Source organism: Mastigoproctus giganteus, chromosome 7, assembly GCF_048544385.1.
Source record: "Mastigoproctus giganteus isolate SK-2022 chromosome 7, ASM4854438v1, whole genome shotgun sequence".
Classification (NCBI taxonomy): Eukaryota; Metazoa; Arthropoda; class Arachnida; order Uropygi; family Thelyphonidae; genus Mastigoproctus; species Mastigoproctus giganteus.
Window position 1 is genome coordinate 83,702,556 of NC_143581.1, and position 25,434 is coordinate 83,727,989.

The 25,434-nt window shown below is 35.5% G+C and overlaps 1 protein-coding gene across 1 annotated transcript in view; it reads right to left on the reverse strand.

Annotated features, from left to right (window-relative positions):
- Nucleotides 1-25,434, reverse strand: part of nonC (serine/threonine-protein kinase Smg1) — a 1,411,261-nt gene that overhangs the window by 419,857 nt on the left and 965,970 nt on the right. The window contains exons 52-53 of the mRNA XM_090378365.1: nt 23,778-23,918; nt 12,203-12,307 (exon numbers count right to left, since the gene is read on the reverse strand). Of these exons, the coding sequence (XP_090234491.1) occupies nt 12,203-12,307; nt 23,778-23,918 (246 nt within the window). The remainder of the gene's footprint in view (nt 1-12,202; nt 12,308-23,777; nt 23,919-25,434) is intronic.

Genomic DNA, 25,434 nt, shown 5'->3' on the forward strand with positions numbered 1-25,434 from the left:
CAAGCAAGAAAGCCATCGGCTGTGTAAGAGATCTGTTGCACAGATATTTTAATAGAAATTATAAATAAATATAAATTTCTGTTTATACTCTGGATGGCCAATGCCATAACAGCTTATAACTTCACTGTAACTGTTTTTATTGTTGCCAATTTACCATTGCAACAGTTATGTTGTGTTTTGTGGTTATGTGCAATTTGTGTCCACATTACCCCAGAACTACAATCTTAAATACCCTTAATCCTTAGTGGTGAGTTTTCTGCATGTCAGCAGGATCCCCTGCAATAAATTTTTGATATCTAAGGAATAAGTTTTTTTGGTGAATTTTAAAATTTTACATAAATGCTTTAAAATATTAATATGATCTTATAACTCTATTCTTCATAATATGGAGTTAATTATTCTATATATTATAAAATTAAAATTAAAATTAAACCAGAATGAAAAAAATTATTAAAAAAAAAAATGAAATAAAACCCATCATCATTACTTGCTTTATGTAACATCATGTACATTTGTTTAGGCATTACTTTGTTCAGTTTTATAAATTCTAGATTATGGAAACAACCATATATTTATGGAAATTATTTAATGGTTATCTGACATCTACAGAATTTTTCAATTCTGACTTTTGTGAATCCATATAAGGCAATGTTCAATGGGTGCAATCCTCTGATTCTCAAAGGAAGGAGTCTTTTTTCAAAATTTGCACTGAACTTGTTTTAATTTTTAAGTGCTTTTTTTAAAATTAATTTTATTACTGTAATCATTTGTGTTAATTTTATATTTGCTTATTGCTCTCCAGCAATAAGCAAATATAATATAATAAGAAAATATATAATACAAATATAAAAAAATAAGCAAATATAAAATTTCTCTTATTCTTCTACAAATGAAAAATGTAGTTCTTCTTATGTACTACTGAAAGTGTTCAATGCTATAACTGCAGCATTTAAAAATGGCTTATAAAGATGAAACCATACAATTTGCACCTATCAACATTTTATCAAACTTTGCAAGTAAGGAGAAGGACAACATTATTTTTCTAAAGAGCACATCTGGAATATTCAAGTCTCTTACTGTAATTTCACCATGCTGATTTCAAACCTGATCTTTTTTTTTTTTTTTTTAATCACATAAGGATTTTATACATAATGGGAAAAAATGGGGACGTTTTCCTTATTTTAAAAATTTTATTTAATTTTCCCAACTGACAGCCTGCATACTTTCATAATCGATGAAATGATTAAACACCTTCCATCTGGTCCAACAGCAGTTGCATTAGTAATAGTTAGAACCACACTAAAAAGTACACGGCAAGGTTTTCCTTTTTCTGTTTCAGCACCAGGAAATTTGGAAATAAGATGTTGCAGGGATGTTTCCCCCAAGAGCACTGGCTATTGTAGTTGAATCTGCACAGCACATTTATTATATTCCATGATGAATATGTATTTTTCCTTCATTGTCTGGACTTCCCAGACCACCTTAAAGCTGGTTAACTGGATAATAAAGGATACACAAATGGATTCATGATTCTTTTTTGCTCAAAGCATAATGACCTTTGTACCATGCATGCTTAAAGGCTAGGAGATTGGTAGTTGTGGGATATCACTGGAATATCCCCAAGTTGTGTGCTGTACTTTTTTACTGTCGTGCATTCTACATTCCACAATGGTTTGGGAATAGTGAAAATTGGGTAGATGTTTTTGAAATTGCGATTGCAGCGGAATGAACAACATTTCTGGTGCTGTACATTAGTGCATCACTGAGAGGATCCTGACACTGACTGTAATGATGTCAAATTCTGCCAGACATTGGAAGGCATTCCAGCCAGCCTGATCAATCTAACACTGCAATAACCTAAAAGGGGGTGAAATGGTATGCCCCTAAATAGAGTGGCTATCATAGAGGAGTGATCACTTCCATATATATTCCCCGGTTCTCATCCACACCCAAGAAAATGAAGGTAGAAGAGAAGAGGACAGCTAAATAGATAAATAGCAGAAAATGCATGGGCAAGTGTATAGAAGGCATTACTTCTCACATATAAAAGGGAGAGATCACTGTTAGTGTGCATAAGCTAATTAATATCAGGAGTATCTGACAGAACGTTGTCTATTGAATCCTCTTATAATAATAATAATAATAATACGGGAGAAGGCAATTACATAATAATAGGATCATCGAGGACTGCTTTGGGAATAATAGTATTAAGTAGAAAATAGATGGAGCTATCAGTTAGTAAAAACCTGACTACAAGTTTCACTGCTACTGCCTCTATTGCTTTTTTCAAGTAGGAAAGTCTGGAATAAGGTCTGGTTTGCCATGAGGACAGCAACTCCTCCACAAACCCCATCCCCAAATCTATCCTTCCAAATGACAGTAATGATATCATGCAAGCAAGGATATTCATTTAGTTTTAGGTATATCTCCGAGAAGAAAAGAAACCTGGCTCATGCTTTTGCAGGAGGTACTTGACAGATATCTATGTGACACAAAATAATCTTGGGGCTGAAGAGTATGAACACACTGGAAGCAATATTAGTATTAGTAGTCACAAAAGATGGAGAAAACAAGCAATGCTATATTTAGCTGATGAAAATACAGCATCAGCCAAAAAAAAAAAAAAAAAAAAACACACACTTCTGATATCACCTGTCCATCCCTGCTAAAATCGGTCTGGTTCCTCCTAGAATTTATTCAAAGTACCCATCTCTAAACACCAAATGGAAGTCTATTCCAATAATCAACCACCTACTGGCTAAGCCAAACTTCATCACATCTATCCTGTAACCATCCTTCTACAATTTGAATTTATGGCCCCCCCACTCGTGTGTAGTCTGAACAAGAGAAAAAGATTATCAGCATTGAGCTTAATAAATCTATTCAAAGACTTAAACACCTCAATCAGATTGTCACATAAGTGCATAGTCTCCAGATGCTGCAATTTGCAGGTTTTATGGTTAAGAACACCCTTTTACTTCTTTCAATAAAGTGGGTGTTCTTACCAGGAAAAGAATACTTTTGTTTTTCTCAATTATCTAGTTGATCTTCTCTGTACCCATTCCAACAGGTCCATATGTTTCCAAATAAGAGCATTCCTAACCTGTATAGTACTCAAGATGCAGCCTAACCAACACCTTATAAGAATGAGATAATCACCTCCTTATCACTAATATCACTTTTAATATCATTTGCACTAATGATATTAAAATTAGGAGACCGGCGGAATTACTTAACAAGTACAGGTTACTGTTGAAAAAAAGCCGTGAATTAGGGTTGAATTTGAAAGTGTTTGCAATTCTGCCCAGACACGATAGGAGGGAGTATATGATGAGAGACCTGTTGATCAATTCGGCCCTGGAAAGATTGTGCAAGGCTCAAGGGGTAGAATTTTTTTCAGCCTGGTCTGTACTTGTTAACAGGAGAGACTGCTTCTACAGGGATGGGATACACTTAAATAGAAAGGGTGCAAGAATGTTTGCTGATGCTATCGAGGCAGTGTTAGGTGGGTCGGAAAACTGCTAGATTGGGGGGATACAAGGACTAATAGATTAACAGTAGCCACTGGTGAAAGTGAGTAGCCAGAGGTGAAAGTGATTCTTGCACTGCTTCTATTGGAATGAGCAGCGGCCTTGAAAATAAGATGCAGGATATTTCAGAGACTGCTGGGAATCATTGGAGTACAAGTAAACACATGGGTTGTGTTAGGGTAGCTAAGAAAAAGAACAGGTGCATGTATACTTGCGTGTACACCAATGCTAGGAGTTTAGTAAATAAATTTGATGAATTTGAGGTATTGCTCAAAACATTAAAGGCAGATATTGTTGGGATTTCAGAGACGTGGTGTCACGCAGATATAAGGAATGCAGAACTGGAATTTGGGGAGTACAATGTCTACAGAAAGGACAGACAGGATAGGAAGGGAGGAGGGTTATGCTATTAGTTAAGAAATACATAAAATCCAAGGAAGTGAAGCCAGTCGACGTCGCGGGACAGTGCAGTGTCGAGTCAGTTTGGTGTGACATAAGCATTGGGAGATCAAAATTGAGAGTAGGAGTGTGCTATAGGCGTAATGACTCTGATGAGTATAATAAGAAACTGTACAGGGAAATGGAGTGGGCCAGTAAATCAGTCTCTCTTATAATGGGGGATTTTAATTTCACAGAAATTCACTGGAATTTGGATGCTGGTCACTCACACACTAGCAAGGCTTTTGTGGATTTATTGGATGATTGTTTTCTACATCAGCATGTTTGGGAGGCAACTAGAGGGAGTAATACTCTTGATTTGATTATCAGTAGTGATTCTTCATGTATTAAGAATCTGCAGATAAATGAACCACTAGGTGGCAGTGATCACAGTGTGCTGAAGTGGGATTTACTCAAAGAGGTAACTACCATTAGGGGTAAAGGTAAGGGTTATTACTTTTGTAACGGTGACTACGATGGACTGAGACAGTATTTAAATTCTATACAGTGGGACCAACTGATGATGTTCCCAATAGCAAATTCAAAATGGGAAGCATTCAAAGAACTTATCTTGGAAGCTACTTGGCTTTACATACCAACTAAGAAATATTGTTCAAGGTTTAGGCCTAAATGGATGTAAGATGAACTAATGAGACATATAGCAGAGAAGAAAAATGCATGGGATTCATACAAATTAACACGTGACACAGAAGCCTATGATAGTTACAAGTTGATCTGTAACCAAGTTACAAAGGAGGTTAGGCAGGTGAAGGAAGATTACGAGAAATCTTTGGCAAGGGATGCAAAGAAAAACAGCAAAGAGTTCTTTACTTATGTAAACTCTAGAAGGAAGGGGGATGAATCAGATTGGTCCACTTGATATCGATGGGTCAACTGTTGATGATCCTGCTCAGGTAGCTAACAAACTAAATGAATATTTTGCATCAAAATTCACACATGAGGAGTTATTCAGCGAGGGGAATGCCAGAGGTGTATTCAACTCTGGCAGTAAGCTAGAGAAATTGTTGAAGATAAACACAAGAAAGGCACCTGGGGTGGATGGGATCTAGCCAGTTATATCAAAGGAGGCAGCAAAGGAAGTAACCATGGACTGGAGATGTGCAAATATGACCCCAATTCACAAAGGAGGATCAAAGGCTGACACGAGGAATTATAGACCTGTGAGTTTAACTTCTGTTCCAGGAAAATTAATGGAGGCACTGGTTAAAGAAGCACTGCAGGATCATCTAGACAACACTTCAGTTATAGCTCGGACACAGCATGGTTTTGTTAAGGGGAAGTCTTGCCTGATCAATTTGATTGGATACTATGATGCAGTCACAAAAGAACTGGATGCAGGGAATAACTTTGATATTATATACTTGGATCTTAGAAAGGCTTTTGATAATTTTGCACATGGAAGACTGCTGCACAAATTGGAGCAGGTGGCATTGGAGGCAAATTGTTGCTATGGATAAAGGGGATAAAGGTTGAGGGGGAGAAGACAGAGAGTGGTAATCAATGCACACTGCTCATCGTGGACTAATGTTTTAGTGGAGTCCCTCAGGGTTCAGTATTGGGTCCATTATTGTTTTCTGTATTTATAAATAATATTGATGATGGTATATCAAACTTAATGTCCAAGTTTGCAGATGATACGAAGGTTGGCTGGGTTGTCAAGAACACTACTGACACTATGCTGCTGCAACATTATCTGCAAAGGTTGAGCAGATGGGCTGAGAGGTGGCAAATGAAGTTTAACATTGACAAATGTAAAGTACTACACATGGGAAACAGCAACCCCAGAGCAACGTATCAACTCTGTGGTACTACACTGGCAGAGAATGAAAGGGACCTGGGGGTGGTTGTGCAGGCAGATATGAAGTTCTCTGAGCGGTGCAGACGGGCTGCAACAGTAGCTCATGGTGTATTGTCAATGATATATAGGAACTTTTCTAGCAGGGATAAGGAGGTGATTATTCCCTTGTATAAGGCAATGGTCAGGCCACACCTAGAGTACTGTATACAGGCCTGGAGGCCTCATTTCAAGAAGGATGTAGAGCTGCTGGAACAAGTACAGAGAAGGGCAACAAGATTAGTGAATGGAACAAAGGGGTGCTCTTATGAAGAAAGGCTTAAGTTTTGCAAATTACAGTGTCTGGAGACTAGGCACCAGCGAGGTGATCTGATAGAGGTGTATAAAGCCTTGAATGGTTTGAGCATGCTCAATGCTGATGGGATTCTTCCTCTTGCTCAGAATAATCACCTGAGAGGGCATAAATTCGAATTGAGGAAAGACAGATGTAGGATAGACGTGCGGAAATTTGCCTTTAGCCAGCGGGTGGTTGGTTGGTGGAACAGACTTCCATCCCTTGTCGTGGAAGTTGATAGCCTAAATAAGTTGAAGGCTCAGCTGGACAGGTATTTTGAACGAACAGAGGGGTGAAGTGGAAGTGGTTATTTTTTATTTATTTTTTTGGCTGATGCTGCACAAGCTTGCTTTCTTGCATCAAATGCCTCTACTAATGCTAAATGCTAAAAAAATGCTATCCCTGATGGCAAAATTTCTGTATATTACTGAAAAACTCCCTATGAGCTGACCTGGAAACATCTGTACTGCCCAGAAAACTATATACCTTACTGTGCAATTAATGACTGCTTTTTCATTCTCCATTACCCAGAGTGTGTATCATACAGGGCAAAATCCCATTTGATAGAGGTTCGCCAGACTTGGACTTAGGGTGTACCACTTTGGTGGGAAATTATTTTGATTTTCTTCTTGCACTATGTTCTCCACGTGCAGTATGTTTCCTTTATCGGTCTTATAAAGGATGTTCAAGCGCAGATGTGTTTGAAAACCCAGTTTTTTTTTTTTTTTACTAGCTTCTCTTTATATTCTACTGAATATCTGTCTGTTTAGAGCAGTTGGTTAAAATATTGCTCCCAACATTCTGTTCTTCAAACTGTTCTGGTGTATTTCTATTCAAGATTCCAATAAAGGAAAATGAAAATATGCATATTCTTAAATTTCAAATGCTATGTTCATAGTTATTCATATAATGGCCTATCACAAGATTTTAACAAATAACTACACACAGCTATACAGGAAGCAGACCTGGGCATTGCATGTGTCATAACTCACCAAACAGGTGCCTCCGTAGCCAGGTGGGCAGGAGCGGCAGTGCATAGCACACACTTCTTGACTACACCGGGGTTCGAGCCCGTGACCACCAAATACGGAGGATGTGGAAAGGTCAGGGAATGACCACCGCATATCCCCGGAGCAATATGGCTTTAGTTGTTAATGCTCCTAAAAACCAAATAACAACAACAACAACTCACCAAACAGAGAGACAGATATTATGTTTACGTAGTGTAGGGGAAAGAAATTCTACATTTGAAAAACTTGAAACATTCATAGATCTGCAATATTTCAGAATGGTATACATATTCATATAAAATTTTCTACTTGAAATCATCACTGAAATAACAATCTCACAAATTTTGGCTAATGGTAACATTATACATATTGTTTTTTTAATATTAAAAAAAAAAGAACTGTGAACTTTAGTTAAAATATAGAATCCAAAGGAATAGCCAATAAGCCAAGAATAAATTAGGTAAAAAATGTAAAAATTGAGCTACTGAAGGACAAACTTATACAATTTGAAATATCACAAAACTGAATGTGATATTAGCATTAGTAGAGGTGTATGATGCAAGAAAGCAAGCTAGCATTAGCATTAGTAGAGGCATACAATGTAAGAAAGCAAGCTTATGCACCATCTGCCAAAGAAAACGCTCCGATTTCACCCCTCTGTTCATTCCAAATACCTGTCCAGCTCAGCCTTAAATTTATTTAGGCTATCAACTTCCACAACAAAAGATGGAAGTCTGTTCCACCAATCAACTACCCGCTGGCTAAAGGTAAACTTCCGCACATCTATCCTACAACTGTCTTTCCTCAATTTAAATTTATGCCCTCTCAGGTGATTATTCTGAGCAAGAGGAAGAATCCCATCAGCAATGAGCATGCTCAAATCATTCAAGGCTTTATACACCTCAATTAGATCACCTCACAGGTGCCTAGTTTCCAAACACTGTAATCTGCAAAACTTAAGCCTTTCTTCGTAAGAGCAACCCTTTGTTAAATTCATTAACCTTGTTGCCCTTCTCTGTACTCGTTCCAACAGCTCTACACCCTTCTTAAAATGAGGCCTCCAGACCTGTATACAGTACTCACGATGTGGCCTGACCATCGCCTCATACAAGGGGATAATCACCTCTTTTATCCCTGCTAGAAAAATTCCTGTATATCATTGACAAGACACCATTCAAGGCTAAACTTTGTCTAGTTTAGCCTTGAATTTATTTAAGCTGTCAACTTCCACAATGACAGGTGAAAGCTTGTTCCAGCAATCAACCACCAGCTGGCTAAAGGCAAATTTCTGCAAAATCACCTTGCAGGTGACTAGTCTCCAGATTCTGCAATTTGCAGAACTTAACCCTATCTTGGTAACAGTAACCCTTTGTTCCACTCACCAATCTCATTACCCTTCTCTGTACTTCTTCTAGTAGCTCAACATCTTTCCTATAATGAAGCCTCCAGACCTGTATGCAGTATTCAAGGTGTGGCCTGACCACTGCCTTATACAAGGGGATAATCACATCGTTACCCCTTCTAGTAAAATTCCTAATTATCATTGACAAGACCCCATGAGCTACTGTTGGAACCTATCTGCACTGCTCAGAAAACTTCATATCTGACTGTACCATTACCCCCAGGTCCTTTTCATTCTCCACTACTCTGATTGTAGTACCGCACAGTTGGTATGTTACTCTGGGAATACTGCTACCCATATGCAGTACTTTGCAATTGTCAATGTTAAACTTCAGTTGCCACTTCTCAGCCCATCTACCCAACTTTTTCAGATCTTATTGCAGCAGTATACTGTTATTAACAACCCTGCCAACCTTTGTATTATCTGCAAACTTTGACATTAAGCTTGATATACCTTCATCAATATCATTGATAAATATACAAAACAACAATAGGCCCAAAACCGAACCCTGAGGGATACCACTAATAACATTATTCCACGTAGAGCAGTACCCATTGACCACCACTATCTGTCTTCTCCCATTCAACCATCCTTTTATCCATTGTAGCAACTTCCTCTTAATTCCATACTGCTCCAATTTGTACAGTAGTCTTCCATGCGCAACAGTATCAAAAGCTTTCCTGAAATCCAAGTATTTGGTATCAAAACTATTTTTTGCATCTAGTTCCTTTGTGACCACATCATAGTATCCAATCAAATTGGTCAGACAAGACTTCCCCTTGACAAACCCTTGTTGTGGCTGAATTATTGCTGCAGTCTTGTCTAAATGATCCTGCAATGCTTCTTTAATCACTGACTCCATTATTTTCCCTGGAACAGAAGTCAAACTAACAAGTCTGTAATTACTTGTGTCACCCCCTTTTGTGAATTGGAGATACATTTGCATATCTCCAGTCCATGGGAACTTGTCTAAGTCCAAGGATGGTCTCATAATTATGGCTAAGGGTTTGCTTACTTCCTTTGCTGCCTCCTTTAACAGAACTAAATCGATCTCATCTACCACAGTTGCCTTTCTTATGTTTAACTTCAACAATTTCTCCATCACTTTGCTCTCAGTTTTTACAAAATCATTTAACTCGCTGTTAGAGTTTGATAAAATATCTGGCCCTCTCCTCCTTGAATAACTCCTCATGTGTGAATGTAGATGCAAAATACTCATTTTGTTCGGCAGCTATCTGAGAATGATCATCTACAAACCATTGATATCAAATTGACCATTCTGATTCATCCCATTCCTTTTAGAGTTTATATAAGTAAAGAAGTCTGCTATTTTTCTTTGCATCCTTTGCCAAAGATTTTTCATAATCTGCCTTCACTTCCCTAACCTCTGTGATTTGATTACAGACTAGCTTGTATCTACCATAGGCTTCTGTGTCACCTGACAATTTATTTTCATCCCATGCATTTTTCTTCTCTGCCACGAGTGTCATTAGTTTATCTGACATACATTTGGGCCTGAACCTACAGCAGTATTTCTTAGTTGGAATAAAAAGCCTACTAGCTTCCAAGATTACTTCCTTGAATGCTTCTCATTTAGAATTTGCTGTTGGTAACATCATCAGTTTGTCTCACTTTATAGAACCTAAAAAATCTCTGAGACCACTGTAGTCGCCTTTACGAAAGCAAAAATCCTTCTCTTTACCCCTGATGGTAGTTACATTTTTAAGTAAATCCCACATCAGTACACTGTGATCACTCATATTATACGTCAACAGCATTGGAATCCTAATAAGTAAAAATAAAAATGGCAAATATATTAAAATTAATTAACAACACAGAAGGAAAATAACAGTATCATCTATCATGCCTAAAACTTAAACATAATTAAGTATATATCACTGACTACAGAGATGTCAGGCCCACCAGAACCATCGAAGTAAGCCGAAGTCTAAACTGTGAAATATCATATGTACAATAAACAGAAAAATGAAAGTAAAGAAGAAAAGATATGTTGGACATTATTATTATTATTAGCCATATGGTGCAAGGAAGCCTGAGGCTTATACTGTACCAGCTAAAAAAAAATTTGATTTATTCTGGGACCCAGAGAGAAAGAAGGAAATCACCAAGAAAGAGAAGAATGATGATATCCAGCTCAGGACCCTGGGTGTGCCAACAAATAGAATTTATACTTGTAACTAAAGCAAAATATGTTCTCTTCACAGTAGTTTCATTTTAAATAAATTCCACATCAATAGACTGTGATCACTGCCAACCTAGTGTTTTTTTTTATTTGCACATTGTTAATTCATTAAGAGTCACTTCTGATAATTACCAGCAGACATGAATTCCATATTCTTCACATTGCACTGCAGAGGTATCATGAGAGAGAGAGAGAGAGAGAGAGAGAGAGAGAGAGAGAGAGAGAGAGAGAGAGAGAGAGAGAGAGAGAGAGAGAAATGACACTTTGTAAGCAGTCAAATAAGCATTCAAATGAATCAAATGCATAGGTATATGTTTATATACACTGAGTTTGCTTTGCATTATATTCTCCCTTGCTATTTGCCCTTGTGTAGGAATGGAGTGGGCTATTATGCCGGTGAAGGAAAGTCTGGATTGTAGTTTGCACACGTGGCATCGGTTTCTGAGTGTCTGCTTGAAAAATGGATTGGCATTGAGATCATTCTGACTTTAAATATGGAATGATTGCAGGTGCCAATATCGTGACAAATGGTTAAGTGCTACCAAAGGTTGATGGCCATCAAGTGCCATAACCTATATGAGCTAATGTCTGGTGCATAGCCAGTATGGATAGCAGATCTGGGGGAGACCCCAGTGCCACCTGACAAGAAACATTATAAAAATACATGTAGGTTCACCTTACCAGAGGAAATAGCAAACCAACTTCCTACAATTCAAAATTGGCCACTGACTGCAATAGTGAGGCACAACAAATTGTGCCTTGCAGGGCAGCACTAACATTGGACCACTAACATGTGGAAATATGTAGCCTGGTGTGATGAATCCCATTTCCCATTTCTATCATGCTGATGGGCATATCTGCATTTGGGAAACCAACTCAACGTCATGGTACCTAGATGTACTGTTGGTGTTTGGCAAGCTGGAGATGAGGGTGTTATAGTTTTGGAAGTTTTTGTGGCATGCACTGGGTCCTCTGATCACCATTAATCAATGGCACAATATGGCTTTATCTTTCTATCATCGCCGACCAATTACACCCCTATTGAACAAAATGTATCCAGACAACTTTGGCATCTAAAAGACAATGTGCGATGCCACAAACCCAGCAGGTTGAAAATTAATTTCTGGAACATGACAATTAATTCTCGTTCCTCCTGTGGCTGCCCAACTCAAATGATCTCAACCCAACTGAGCATGTTTGGGACCTACTATAAAAGGAGATTCGATTCTACAACCATCCACTTAACAACATCCAGTCATCACTGGACAGACTGTGCAATGCATGGTAGTACTACCACAGGAATGCCTTGAGGAGTCCATGCCAAGAAACATAAATACTTTATTACAGGCAAAAGGTGGCCTTCGGAGATATTAGGTAGGTATCGTTAATGCAAAGCTAACTTGGTATGTATGCATGTATGCATATGTGATGTGGGTGTGTACATATACCAATAAAAATAAATAACATACCTGAACTACAACTGTAGCATAAGTATTTAGAAGTTCAACACAACTTCTTAACTGGGTTTGTTGTTGCATAAGAAGAGCTCCTAAATCAGATTCAGCATGTTCACACTATTTTAAAAATTTAACAGTGGTTACTAATTCTGCTGTGTATATGCATGCTTTACACAAAAATGTTCATTATCTATAAGTCATACAATTTTACAAAATAACCATTAAACTATAGGAAAATATATTAAAATGAAAGGCATCATAACATTTATGTATTTCAATAGGTAAAAGTTAACAACCTAATAATGATATATCTGAAAACTTTTCACTAATATCTTTTTAAAAAAAAATAAGATTATTTAGAGAATGCTATTTAAAAATGTATTTTCAAGATGCAGATAAAACTGCACACAGAAAATTCTGAATGGCAAGCTATCATATGTAGGTAACATGTTTATTGTGCAGCAGCTGCTGTATGAGGTGCCGATAGAGAGTTGTACATATTAAGATATAATGAGGTAAATAATCTTTTTGAGAATAGAGCAAAGTAGGTGGAAAGAAACTGAAAATAAACATAATAAAAACTATGAAGAGTAGTCAAAATAATCCTATATAGTGGGGGCGTACAACAGTGGATTTATAGATGTTAAATGGTATACTGAAGGTAAGAGAAGAAGATTAACCGATGGAAGAGACTTTCTACAAGAATGAAAGACACTTAACTAGAAGGGGTGTAAGGATATCTGCTGATACTATTGAGGCAGTGTTAGGCAGATTGGAAAACTGCTAGTAAGGATGGATATATAGACTAATACATTACCAGTAGCTGCAGGCAGAAAGCAGGCATTTCTTCTATTGAAACATGCAGTAGTACGGAAAGGAAGATGCTGAGGAGTTCAAGACCTACTGTGTTTTTCAAGAAAAAACTAATACATAGGCTGTGCAGGTATATTTGTACGTACATTAATGCTAGGAACATGGTAAATAAATTTGAGGTGCTAAACAACATGAAATGAAGACACTGTGGGAATATTTGAGATATGATATTAATCAGATATAAGGGATTCAAAATTTGAATATGGGGAACACTGTGTATAGAGAGAACAGGTGGGAAGGAGGGAGTTATGCTCTTAGTTAAGAAGCAGATAAAATCTAATGCAGTGCATCCAGTGGACACGGGTGGCTAGTGCAAAGTTGAATCAGTTTGGTGTGACATAAGCACTGTGAAAACAAAAATTATAATACAAGTATGTAATCGGTAGGCTTAATGATTGTGATGGGTATAACGAACAACTGTATAAACATATATAGAATTAGCCAGTAAATCAGAATGTCTTATAATGGGGGAAATTTAAACTTTTAAGATTTTTACTGGATCATTTGGATTGGTTGCTCACACAGTAGCAAGACTATTGTGGATTTAATGGATGGTCGTTTTCTATACCACCATGTAAGAGAGGCAACAAGAGAAATATTCCTGATCTGATTATCAGCAATGACCCTTCATGCATTAAGAATCTGCAGATAAAAGAACCATTAGATGGCAGTGAATACCATGTATTCCTGTAAAATTTACTTAAAGATGAATTAGTGTCAAAGGTAAGGGAAAGGGCATTCGCTTTTGTAAATTTGACTGCAGTAGTGTCAGGCAGTTTTTGAATTCCATGCGATGGGACCAACTAATGAAGTTACCAACTGCAAATTCTTCATTGGAAGCATTCGGGGAACTAATTGTAGAAGCTACTAGGCTTTTTATATCAACTAAGAAATACTATTCAAGGATATTATCACCTAAATGGATGTCACCTAAATGGATGTCAGATGAATTCATGAGACAGAGAATAAACATATATGGAATGCATAGAAATTATCAGGTGATACACAGGTCTATAGTAGAATATATAAAGTAGTCTGGAATCAAGGAGGTTAAGTGAGCTAAGGGTGATTGTGGGAAGTCCTTGGCAAAAAATGAAAAGAAAAGCAGCAAAGACTTCTTTACTTATGTAAACAATAGAAGGAAGGTATTGAATTTACACTGGTCCACTAGGTGCGAATAGATATTTTGTATCTACATTCACACAGGAGGAATGTTTTAGGGATGGGGGATTTCAGAAGTGTATCAAATGCTAACAATGGACTTGATTGATTTTAATATAACAGAAGAAAATGGAAGCAAACCTTCAACTACAGAAGTGCCTACTTCCACTTTTCGCCCGATTGACAAGGAGCAGAGCCTTCCTGAAAGATAAGAAACAGTTAATTGGCAGGTTGAAATGGTCTCTAATGGTTGGCAGCAATTTGCCTTCCAATATAGCCAGGTATCCATTGGCATTTATGGAACCGTTTATAAACTGCAGGTGGCCTACTCCGTAATACAAAATGCACCCCCATATCATTTGGCTGGTAGAGAATTTCATGTAGATACCATACAGTCTGGATGGTATTCTTCACCATGTTTATGGCAAATTGTTTCTTTCCCATCCAATTCCAATTTTGGCAAATTCTTTCCCATCAGAGCCATGCAGGTTGAATTTCTTCTCATCCGAGAAAATAACTGACTTTCACTGCTCGGGGGGTCCATTTGACATGCTCCTTACACCAAATTAATCATGTCCTTTTCATTTTTTGTGTGAGGAGAGTCTTCTTCTTAGGACAACGGTCTACAAGTCCATTTCTGAAGAGGCATCTTCTGACTGTTACTGCACTTGCTACCACTCCTGTATGTTCTTCCCATTCTCTTTTCAGATCAGACGAAGAAGCTTTACAATTTTTAAGGCATAAGCACTTCAAAACGCAGTCCTGTTTTGGCATAGAGACTCCTTTGCATCTGGTTCCTTTTTCCCTATCAGCAGAACCAGTATTCTTGAGTTTGCAATATGATGGGAAGAACAGCCTTCATCACATAAAGCAACAATAGCACTCTTTCTTTGCGTGCTTATATAGCTGAAAGTAACAGCTGATGCAATATTACATCATCACCCACACGTGTCAATCTTATCTGATGCAATCTGTAAGAAATATTGCCATACAATTACGTTATTTGGACGACGATTACAATTTTAAGAGGTGATGCACTTTCTTTGAACACCAGTGTATATATATATAAAATACATTGTATATAGCAATTAATATTGAAGACAATATAAATTAAAATATACACACAAAACTTATTGCTATTTACCCACAATCTAGGTGACTTCATCTGGGGCCAACCACCCACAAGTGTATATATTTTAATTTATATTCCCTTCTTTCCTTTTTTTTGGTTTTTTTTTTGTATATATAACTGATAATTCATATAAAAATAAAACATAAGCCAGCAGTATGGCAAAAAACAGTACAGCTAAAGCTAAATAAAAATAAATCAACCGGGAGGGGGAAGTAAAGGTAAATTAACAAGACAGAAACCGTAGCCGAAAGTACCCAAATAATTTAGATTTGTATAGCAATTGAAATGCAGCGATTCCATGACCATTATTGGCCTCGTGGTCCTCTGTTGACATGGGGCATAATGGTCAGTCTATATTTTGTTATATTTTAGTAGTTCTTTTTAGTTCCTTTTTGGTGATATTTCACCTTTTTTGGAACTGGTACCTTACAGGGGGGTACCGCTAAATTATTATATAATTGGCATTATTTTAAATTTAAATTGGATTTATTATTATTATTAATTGGATTTAAAGCTCTAAATTATTTGGGGACTTTCGGCTACTGTTTCTGTCTTGTTACCTTTACTTCCTCCTCCTGGTTTTTTGCCATACTACTGGCTTATGTTTTATTTTTATAGAAATTATTGATTATATCTGGGCATCATAGGGAGGATGTGCATTTTGCTGCCTCTAATGATAGCTTAATATTTATTGATTTTCTTATTTTATTTTATGTTATTACATTCTAACTTTTAAGCCATTATTTAAATATAACTCAGTGGCAGTAGTGGGTTGATATGCAAAAAAGCACCACCTGTGCTGCCATCTATTTTCTTTTTCTGTTTATATAAGCTGGCTAAGCTTACATTATGTCAGTGGTGTGGCTCTGCTCTAAAGTGCTGTCTATTCTATAGTTATTTCTCGCTGCATAAGGACCATTGCTATGCAAATTCTCTGCATTTGTGGATCATGTCTAAAAAATATATAAATTCATACACCGACCATTGAATAAAATTTAAAATTTAATATGATTATCTTTACACAAAAATATTTACAATAAACTATTGCGGAATGCTAAAAACTGTAATAAAAGATTGTTTACAATAAAATTTGCTAAAATATAAAACATTAAAAGCGCTAAAAACCTGAAGCTTTTGGGAGCGTCAGCTCCCTTCTTCAACAGTGATATGACTTCCTGCAACATCTCCTTAAGTAGCAGGCTCACGGTACCTCCACACGTGGTATTTCTCCACGTGGTTCAATCGGCACATGGTCAGAACTGGAAGGGGAAATGTCTCGGGAATGTGGCAAAGAAAATCGTTCATCCGACCTTAATATAATTGTTTCAAATATAGGATTAATACGTATACCTCTATCTCTATTCATGGTATTCCTACTGGATGAACTAATCCGTAAACCCTCGAGCCATTTACGTTCCCAGTATCCATGTGCACGATCCAAAATAATAGCGTCCTCCGGGGAGATTTGATGCTGCTTCTCCCAAAAATGTTCGGCCACAGCAGACTTGTTGTATTCAGCGGTTCTTATGGCATTTAAATGTTCCCCCAGACGATCCCCGAGCCGTCGTTTTGTTTCCCCCACATAACACTCCCCACAATCCGGGCATTCTATTCTATAAACCACTCCACTACTAAGATCTTTTGGTATGCGGTCTTTGACCTGAGACACAGCTGTGCACAGCCTCCGCCCAGGAAGCTGTACACAGCGTGTCCCATAACCCCGTAAAATTCTTGCTAAGGCAGTGTCAATGATATGAAAATTGTTAAGGTAAAAATAAGGATAAGACTAAAAAATATACATATACATATAAATAAGTGTTTTCAGAGTGGGAAAGAGGTATTTTGAAATATATGTAGAATTTTGAGTAAATTCATGAAAAAAATATTTTAGTGTCAGAATTTTGTGAAGATAAGAAGAATTAAAATAATTTATGGTTGGAATTTAAAATAAATAGTAACAAACACATGGTATAGGGAGAGGTATTAAATTGAGGTTACAGTAGGGATAAAGGACTAATTAAATAAAGATGAAAAAAGCAATAGAAAAAGGATAGTTGGATCATTCATATCACCCTTGTATTGCACTAACAGCTCTACAAACGGGAAGAAAGGTAGAATAAGAAAACTTATTGAGCTTGGTGGAGTTGTAAAGTCCACCCATTCAGTAAGGGCTTCTCTGGCTTTGCAAGAGTTAGAGTAGCATTAGAAAACGCTAGAGAAAAAAAAAAAAAAAAAAAAAAAGAGTACAAATAAGAAAAAAGTACACTTGATCTACTTTCTATTCATTTTATTATGGCTATGTTCAATACTTTTTATTCAAAACACATTTCTACGTTATAGATATAAGCTCTCTTTTCTAATGCTACTCTTGTGTATCTCTATACTCTCTTACTTATTCAAAATTAGACTATAGAGTCACTATGAAGTCCCTCATGCTGCTATAAATTGCTTTATCCAGTTGCAAAGTCTCTTATGTATTACTGCTCATGTCTGCTGATTTAAGTCCTTAGTTTTCCACTAATGCTTGTTCTATTTTTCTTGTGTTAAATCTTCTTATGTCCTTTGAGTCTCCTTCTAATGGCATTGCATAACTCAGTATACTCAATTTTGTCCTTGTTTATCTTCTTCTTCATTTGTTGTCTTCAATTCATCATGAAAAGTGTTTCTTGACTTATTTTTACTTCTTTGGATTTCTTTTTACCTATAGCTTTCTTGGACTTTATCACTTTCAGAAAGTTGTATTCCTCATCGATACCTTGGTCCTGAATAGTCTGCAGATGCTCAAACTTGTTCTTTAGTTCCCGTACATACTGCTTTTTCTCCTATTATGTTAATAATAGCTTCGTATTATTTACTAGAGTCAGTTGTTTCCTTTCTTTTCTTACATCTATATCAAGTGTGCATCTTACCATTCTGTGATCACTTCCAACATTTACCTTGTTCAGGATGGTAACACCATTCACAATATATCTTCTGTTAGTGAGGATGAAGGTTCTGTTAGTGAGGAGAATATTAAAAATAATAAAACTATAATTACTGCTTATGAATCAAATTCTATTAAATTTATTTTTTAATTTTCAGTAAATATTTTAATAATATTTGTGTTTTTCAAGTCTTTCAAAAACCAAAAGGTATATACTATTCACCTAAAAAAAAATCCAGAGGATGTGTAGTGTACATCCTCCGCTACAGCCCTGCCGCCAATCCTTCCAGACCCTTTTCTTTCTTTCTTTTTTTGGCTGATGCTGCATAAGCTCATAAACTTGCTTTCTTGCATACATGCCACTACCACTACTACTACTATACTACTTTGAATAAAGAAGGGCGATATCTTCCCAATGGGCTTTTCAGTGGAATAAATTACATGAAGCGTGGTGTAGGTCCTGGTGTTTCTACTGTTCTGGGCTGTTTAGCTGCACTGTTGATATTACTTTCATAGATATTAGCACATGGTAGGGGACTGTGTTGGGGTTCCTAAAGAAAAGTTTTGATTATCAGAATCCATCAATGTTTGTTTTTGGTTCAGTGGCTGGGCTCCCCACCCAGCAGGTAACCCAAATGGGATGCCCTCTATCCAGCAAGCAATAAATGCACTTGGTAGTGGGCTGCCAGGGATACTCAGATGATGCTCCTACACCAGCTTGATTCCTGTCTCTCAGACCATGAGAGTAGGGGCATGATATTAACACATTTGGCTCTTGGGGGCAAACCCACTAGCCGACTGATCCTGATCAAAGCAGGGAGCAAAGTGGTGAGTGAAGTAGGGCTACCTCAACAACAATCCCTCTTTCTGAGTTTCCATGGGTCGCAGTGCTCGGCAAAGCCACTGGATTCCTATGGCGTTTGCCTAGACTGTGAGCACTGGATTCCGGTGATGCTAATCTTGAGGGCCATCGTCACTGTGAGGTCCCCACCACACCAGGGGGGGGAATCAAAGGGTGACATAAATAATTAGACCTATTAGCTTGACTTCTGTTAGTGGGAAAATAATGGAGTCACTGGTTAAAGGAGTAATGCCGTATAGATGGAAATAGAGTTATATTCCAGTTACAGCATTGATTTTTAAGGAGTGATCTTGTATCTGCAATGTGATTGGATACTATGACACAGTAAAAAAGGAAATGGATTCAAATAATAATTTTGATATCATCTAGTTTCAGTTCAATAAAGCTCTTGACACTGTTCTACACAAATGATTGCTGTACAAATTGAAACAATGTAACATTAGGGGCAAGTTACTGCTATGGTTAAAGAGGTGATGGAGTGGCAGAACACAGATGGTGGTTATAAATGGGAAATTCCCTCCTTGGAATAATGTTATTAGTGAAGTCCCTCAGAGTTCAGTGCTGTGTCCCTTACTGGTTACAATATTTTTACTAATACTGATGAAGACAAATCACAGGTCATCACCTTTAAATATAACAACAGACTGCCTTTGGACAAAACAGTCAAAAATAAATCGGTCAACTACTGAGTGCCGGGCACTCAGAATGAAAGGGTCCGTAGTCACAAATGGTTGTTAGTGTAGTATCTCAAATAGAGAGCTTTACGGTAACTGAAAAAAAGTTTTTAATACCCTGGCTTGGTCTAAAACTGAGGAGCTAACAAAAAGTTGTCTGAGTCTTTCCAGTTCTTGTGAATCACTAGGGTGGGAGAAGCGATTAAAGTCTTGGGGAAGAAGTGACTGGTAGGTGAGAGCTGTGCAAGACTCCACACAGGCACCTCCCCACCACTGTCGCCTCAATGTTGGCTCCTTGAGTGCCTCCTTGCCGGGACAACTCCAGCTTTGAAAATTGTTAAAAAATACTTCTCATTGCAAAATTTATAAATGACCCTTATAGAATTATTAACTAACTATTTAGCAAACTTTTTGTCACTAAAAGGAGAGTTACTTAGTACAAAGAAGTATGCTATTGAAGTGCAATATAAAATTGGTTTTTTAATTTTACCACAAAAAGTAAATGATAGATTTCAATCTGATGATTTTCCCTTGATAAGCATTGAATAATGCATAGCTAATGTGATTTTTAAATTTTGAGCTCCATTAGCAATGGATATGGGAGGGGACACGAAAATTACTGATATTTTCCAGTCTGGAAGGCACCACCATTTTTAATTTTAAAAATATTTAAAAATTATATTTTAAACCTACTTGTTGAGCTCTTTCCAATGGTGCATAACAAGCTATAGGTTGTCGACAATGTTTTGCCCCTCCTACAAAGTCCACCCCCCATTTCTCAGACACATTTTTGTCAATAACGATCAATATGGTGTTATTTTGGCCCATATGATGTACAAACCCATGCAAAATTTCAGGTCAATAGGTTGAATGGCTCCAGAGATACAATGCTGTGACAGACAAACAGACAGACAATCAAGTGACATTATAAGGGTACTCTGTTAGACTATGGACCCTAAAAATGTACAAATTTCCAATATTCTTTTTGTAAAAGATGAAACACGTTTTTTTTAACCTCATTTACAACAGTGCTTTCCTTTGTTAATAGTGATCCAAATGGATTACCTTTACCTTCTTTAAAAAAACTAAGATCTTTGGTATGTACATGTTGTCTGTGTAACTGTTTATTATCCAAACCTTGTTATTCCATGCTCAGCTTTGTTTATAAGAAAATCAGCTTTGTTTATAAGAAAATCATCCTTGCTTATGATACTAAATCCTTCTGTTACATTGCCTTATAAAAGTTCTATAAAAACATAATGATCTGATAAAAATTCGTAACTACTGTTCAGAGTCAGTTTCAGCAAAAAAACACATTAATTAAATCATATATGATTTTATTTACACTTCATGAAATTAGCTAATGCTTAGAATATGCTTTATCAGGCTACTTTAAATCAACTGGAACAATAATAATAATAAAACATTATGTTTAAAGGATCACCATAATGTAGAGCTTATTTAATGAGACATTCTAGCATTCCAATCTAATCTTGCTTGTGATCCTTAACATCTGGAAACCATGCTAATATTCTCAATTATGTAATCAAACAGATATGTTTGTAGTGAGTTGCAACATGTACGTTTATGTTTCCACTCATGCCAGTAGCCATTTTTTTATACTGATTTATTCATTCACAACATGTAATGAAACTATCCAGATATACAAGAGTTATTTATTTATTAATTTTTATTTATTTATTTTATTCTTTTACAATAGTATGAATCAGAGCTGTAATACTCAATATGTTCTACGTTGATAATATTAGTAAATTAATAAGAGGAGTTTACCTCAATATAGTACGTGGAACACTTCCGTATGATACCCTCCAGAAATTAAAACGGAAAAAACGAAAAAATCGACAACTTACCAATATATTAAAGTGAAATATAAATAATTAAATAATCAATTTAACTCAATTCAAAATCAATTCAAAACAATTAAAATTCAAATTAACGCAATTAAAAGAATCTAACGAAAAAATCGTTTTGAATATTTTCGTTAGATTCTTTTAATTGCGTTAATTTGAATTTTAATTGTTTTGAATTGATTTTGAATTGAGTTAAATTGATTATTTAATTATTTATATTTCACTTTAATATATTGGTAAGTTGTCGATTTTTTCGTTTTTTCCGTTTTAATTTCTGGAGGGTATCATACGGAAGTGTTCCACGTACTATATTGAGGTAAACTCCTCTTATTAATTTACTAATTCTTTTACAATGGAATAATCCTAGCAAATATTTATAAAGTGCCCCCTTCAATAATATTTAGCACTGGACAAAAACAAGATAAATACAATTAACATGTCCACTGCCATCTGTATTCGAAGGAGCCCATTCAGTGTGCCATAATTTTTGGAACGTTGAGAAATATTCTGAAAATTCATAAATAATGGTTGAAAAGTAAAAGTCAGGAATTCATAACTAAAAGCAAACACTTTTTGACTGGGCTCTAAATCAGTACAAAACTCAAAATTTTTATTGAAAATTTTGTTAATTTATGTATGTATTCTACATATATAAATTAACCTCAACACACACAAAATAAAAATAAATAAATAAAAATGTGCACCGAACTAGAAACAGAAATGAATCGTTAATGCTAATAGCCCAGAGTTCTATCAGCGTGCTAACAGAATTGAGCAGTTCACTTTATGAGCCCTTACTTCTGCACTACTTGTATACTGACTACTTAAGAATGAACACTATACGCAATAAAGCACAGTAGGGTAGCATTTAATGCTTATATACATCGATGCAGCAAATGTGTTAGATAAAAACAAGTACAATATTAGTATATTATTTTTTTAAGATTTTTATGTTCAAATTTTTATGTTAAGTTAAGGCTAGATATTTTGTAGTTCCCAAAATATAAATTACTAAAAAAAAAAAAAAAAAAAAAAAAAAATTCATAATTATCTTCTAAATGTCATAGATTAAGTTAATAAATGTGCTGGTATTCCAAAGCATCAAATCAAACACAATACTCTTTTTCATATAGACAGCACAAGTACTTTCCTGAAAGTTTATCTTCTTTGATAAACAATACATAACAATTTACTTGAACAATCAGCACTTTCTAGACTAATCATACAATCCTTAAATTAAATGCCTGCTTTATCTAGCAGAATCTTCATCTAACAAAAAAAAAAAAAAAAAAAACTAGATTTATCTTTGGAATGGATAAAACTTTGTAAATTCATTTTTTGTTATAAGACACATTTAAAAAATGGGTTAAGGCGCTAATTAAATCTGTTTCTGTAAGAAATTATGGTTTCTAATTATTTCTAATTATGGTTTCTAAGTATGCCCATAATATTGTTCTGTTATCAGTTAAAATCAAATTTCAAACTAGACAAATTATATTTACACTTAGCTTTGATCCTCTTGCCTTACTTTACTGGCTAGAAGTCATTAAGTAGAATAATGCTTCTCCCCCTCTCCCATCGACAACCTTTGCTGTTTCTTGGCTAATAAACAAAATGTGCACTTTTGAATTTAGTGCTCTAACATAAAATTGAAGTGGCCACAACAGCCCCTTAGGAAGCTATATGACTGGAAGAACATAAGTTTACTTCTCCCTTATAATTTAGACTGTTGGGCCACACAACAAACAGTGTCATAGTAGATTACTGTTAGGCTTGTGATGGGCAATAATGTATTTTTCAACAATGGGTTGGTGGAAGTTTGCTTGATGAAATCAAACAGAACATATTTATATTCAGATGCTAAAGTCAGAGTTTATATCCTCTGATATAAATTGGTGTTATAATGACAACAAGTATCAAAGTAAAAATCTGATATATATATATATATATATAAAAAGAATTACTTAGTTTACCTAACAGTAAAATCCTAAGATATTAAATCTTAATACAATATAATAGCATTGTATTATTAAGAAATGCTGTAACACTCATTTATTTCCACATATAAACACTGGCTGCTAAAATAGCTACCTGTTGAACTAATTGGCCTTGACCTGCACTCTGAAGAAATTCAATTACTGGAGTTATTGAAAGATCATCAACATAATGATTTGAAGCAACTTCATTACACCACTTTCTCAGATCTGGACCACAGATTGACTTCAAAGCTCCCTAAAAATTTAAAATGCAAAATCAGGCATTAAGTCCTCTACCAAATTCTCTCTGACATATTCAACAGAACAATATTTGATTCCAAGAAAAGAATGAGAACTACATTAAAGATAATTTACATTTGGGTTAATAAGCATTAGCATTGCAATACTAGTTTATTACTTTAATGCTAATACTGAAATAAATTTTTTTCCACTACATTTTTTTCGTTAAACCAGCAGCAAGAATGCAGAACCTGTCAGGTACCTTGTGAGAAAAGGTTTTGCACATTAATTGTTGGTTCAAGGTTAATTTCTGAAACTTTCACTAGCTTCCAAAATATATATCTAATTTTATAAAAGTTGTTTTTGAAGTTTTATGTTTTTTATAAAGCAGTGAAAGAACTACCTGACAGGTGCAGTGTGCCTCTTGTTGTAAATTTTGTGCTTCACAGCCATCGTTCAATGTAAAATTTAAATGTAAATATTTCAATTTTACATTGAGAAAATGCAGTTCTAGCTCAAGGTTACACATGATATATGCCTGTTAACTTTGCAAATATAGCAATCTCAGTCTTAAATAGAATATTCCAGGGCTTTTTAAGAATAACTAACTGAAAACACGTGATTCTCAATAATATTTTATCCTGCACTTCCTCTTGTAATAATTTTTGTGTAGAGTACTTTGAAGTGTATAGTACTTCAATTTTTCAGATTTTTTTTTTAAAATTTTGTTGGAATCCGTCTGTTTGTCGACTTCTTCAATCACTATACAAAAAAGAATTCTCAGCAGAGAAAACTGCAAAAACATATTTTTGAATTTTTTTGTTCTTTAATAGTTTTCCAATTTTAAAAAATCGTGCTCTCAGATAATCCGAGCTCCAATGTTATATCCTTCAGTCATATAATGTTCACTTTCCTGAAACTACCATTTTTCCATGCTATGAGCTAGCAGTGTAATACTTAATTTTGTCCCCTATTAGCTAAACTGCTATAGTATTGCTTATAAACACTATAATAAAAATAAAATAAAATAGGTTTTATATGTATTTCCACCATTAGTTTTTGTCTACTCTCAATAATGGTTTTCGCTTTAATGTTATTGTTCATTTATGCTTATAACAATTTTCGGGTCCTCTGTTCTGTCAACTTTAAATCACATGTCGGCAGTCTATATGTCCTCCCTTATAGGTTTAATTTTACATTATTTCATATAATCCCTCCCCCATACTATATTTTGATGTAATTCTATTTTTCCATGGTGCATACTTTATGTTAGAAACAGAGGACACTATATTGTCATCTTGTCAGGCAATTCTTGTGGTTGACACTTGAAAATGAAACCAAGATTATGTAGTATATGACAATATAATCATGTATATATCTTGTATAATAATATTGACTTATTTCTTTTTATATGTATTAATTTTTTTCCTGCCCTTCTTTTCTCTTTTATTTCTTTTTTCACTCTTTTTACTTAATTTTCTTATTTCTACAACTTTTGTTTACTTACTTCTTTTATTTATCTCTACTATTTT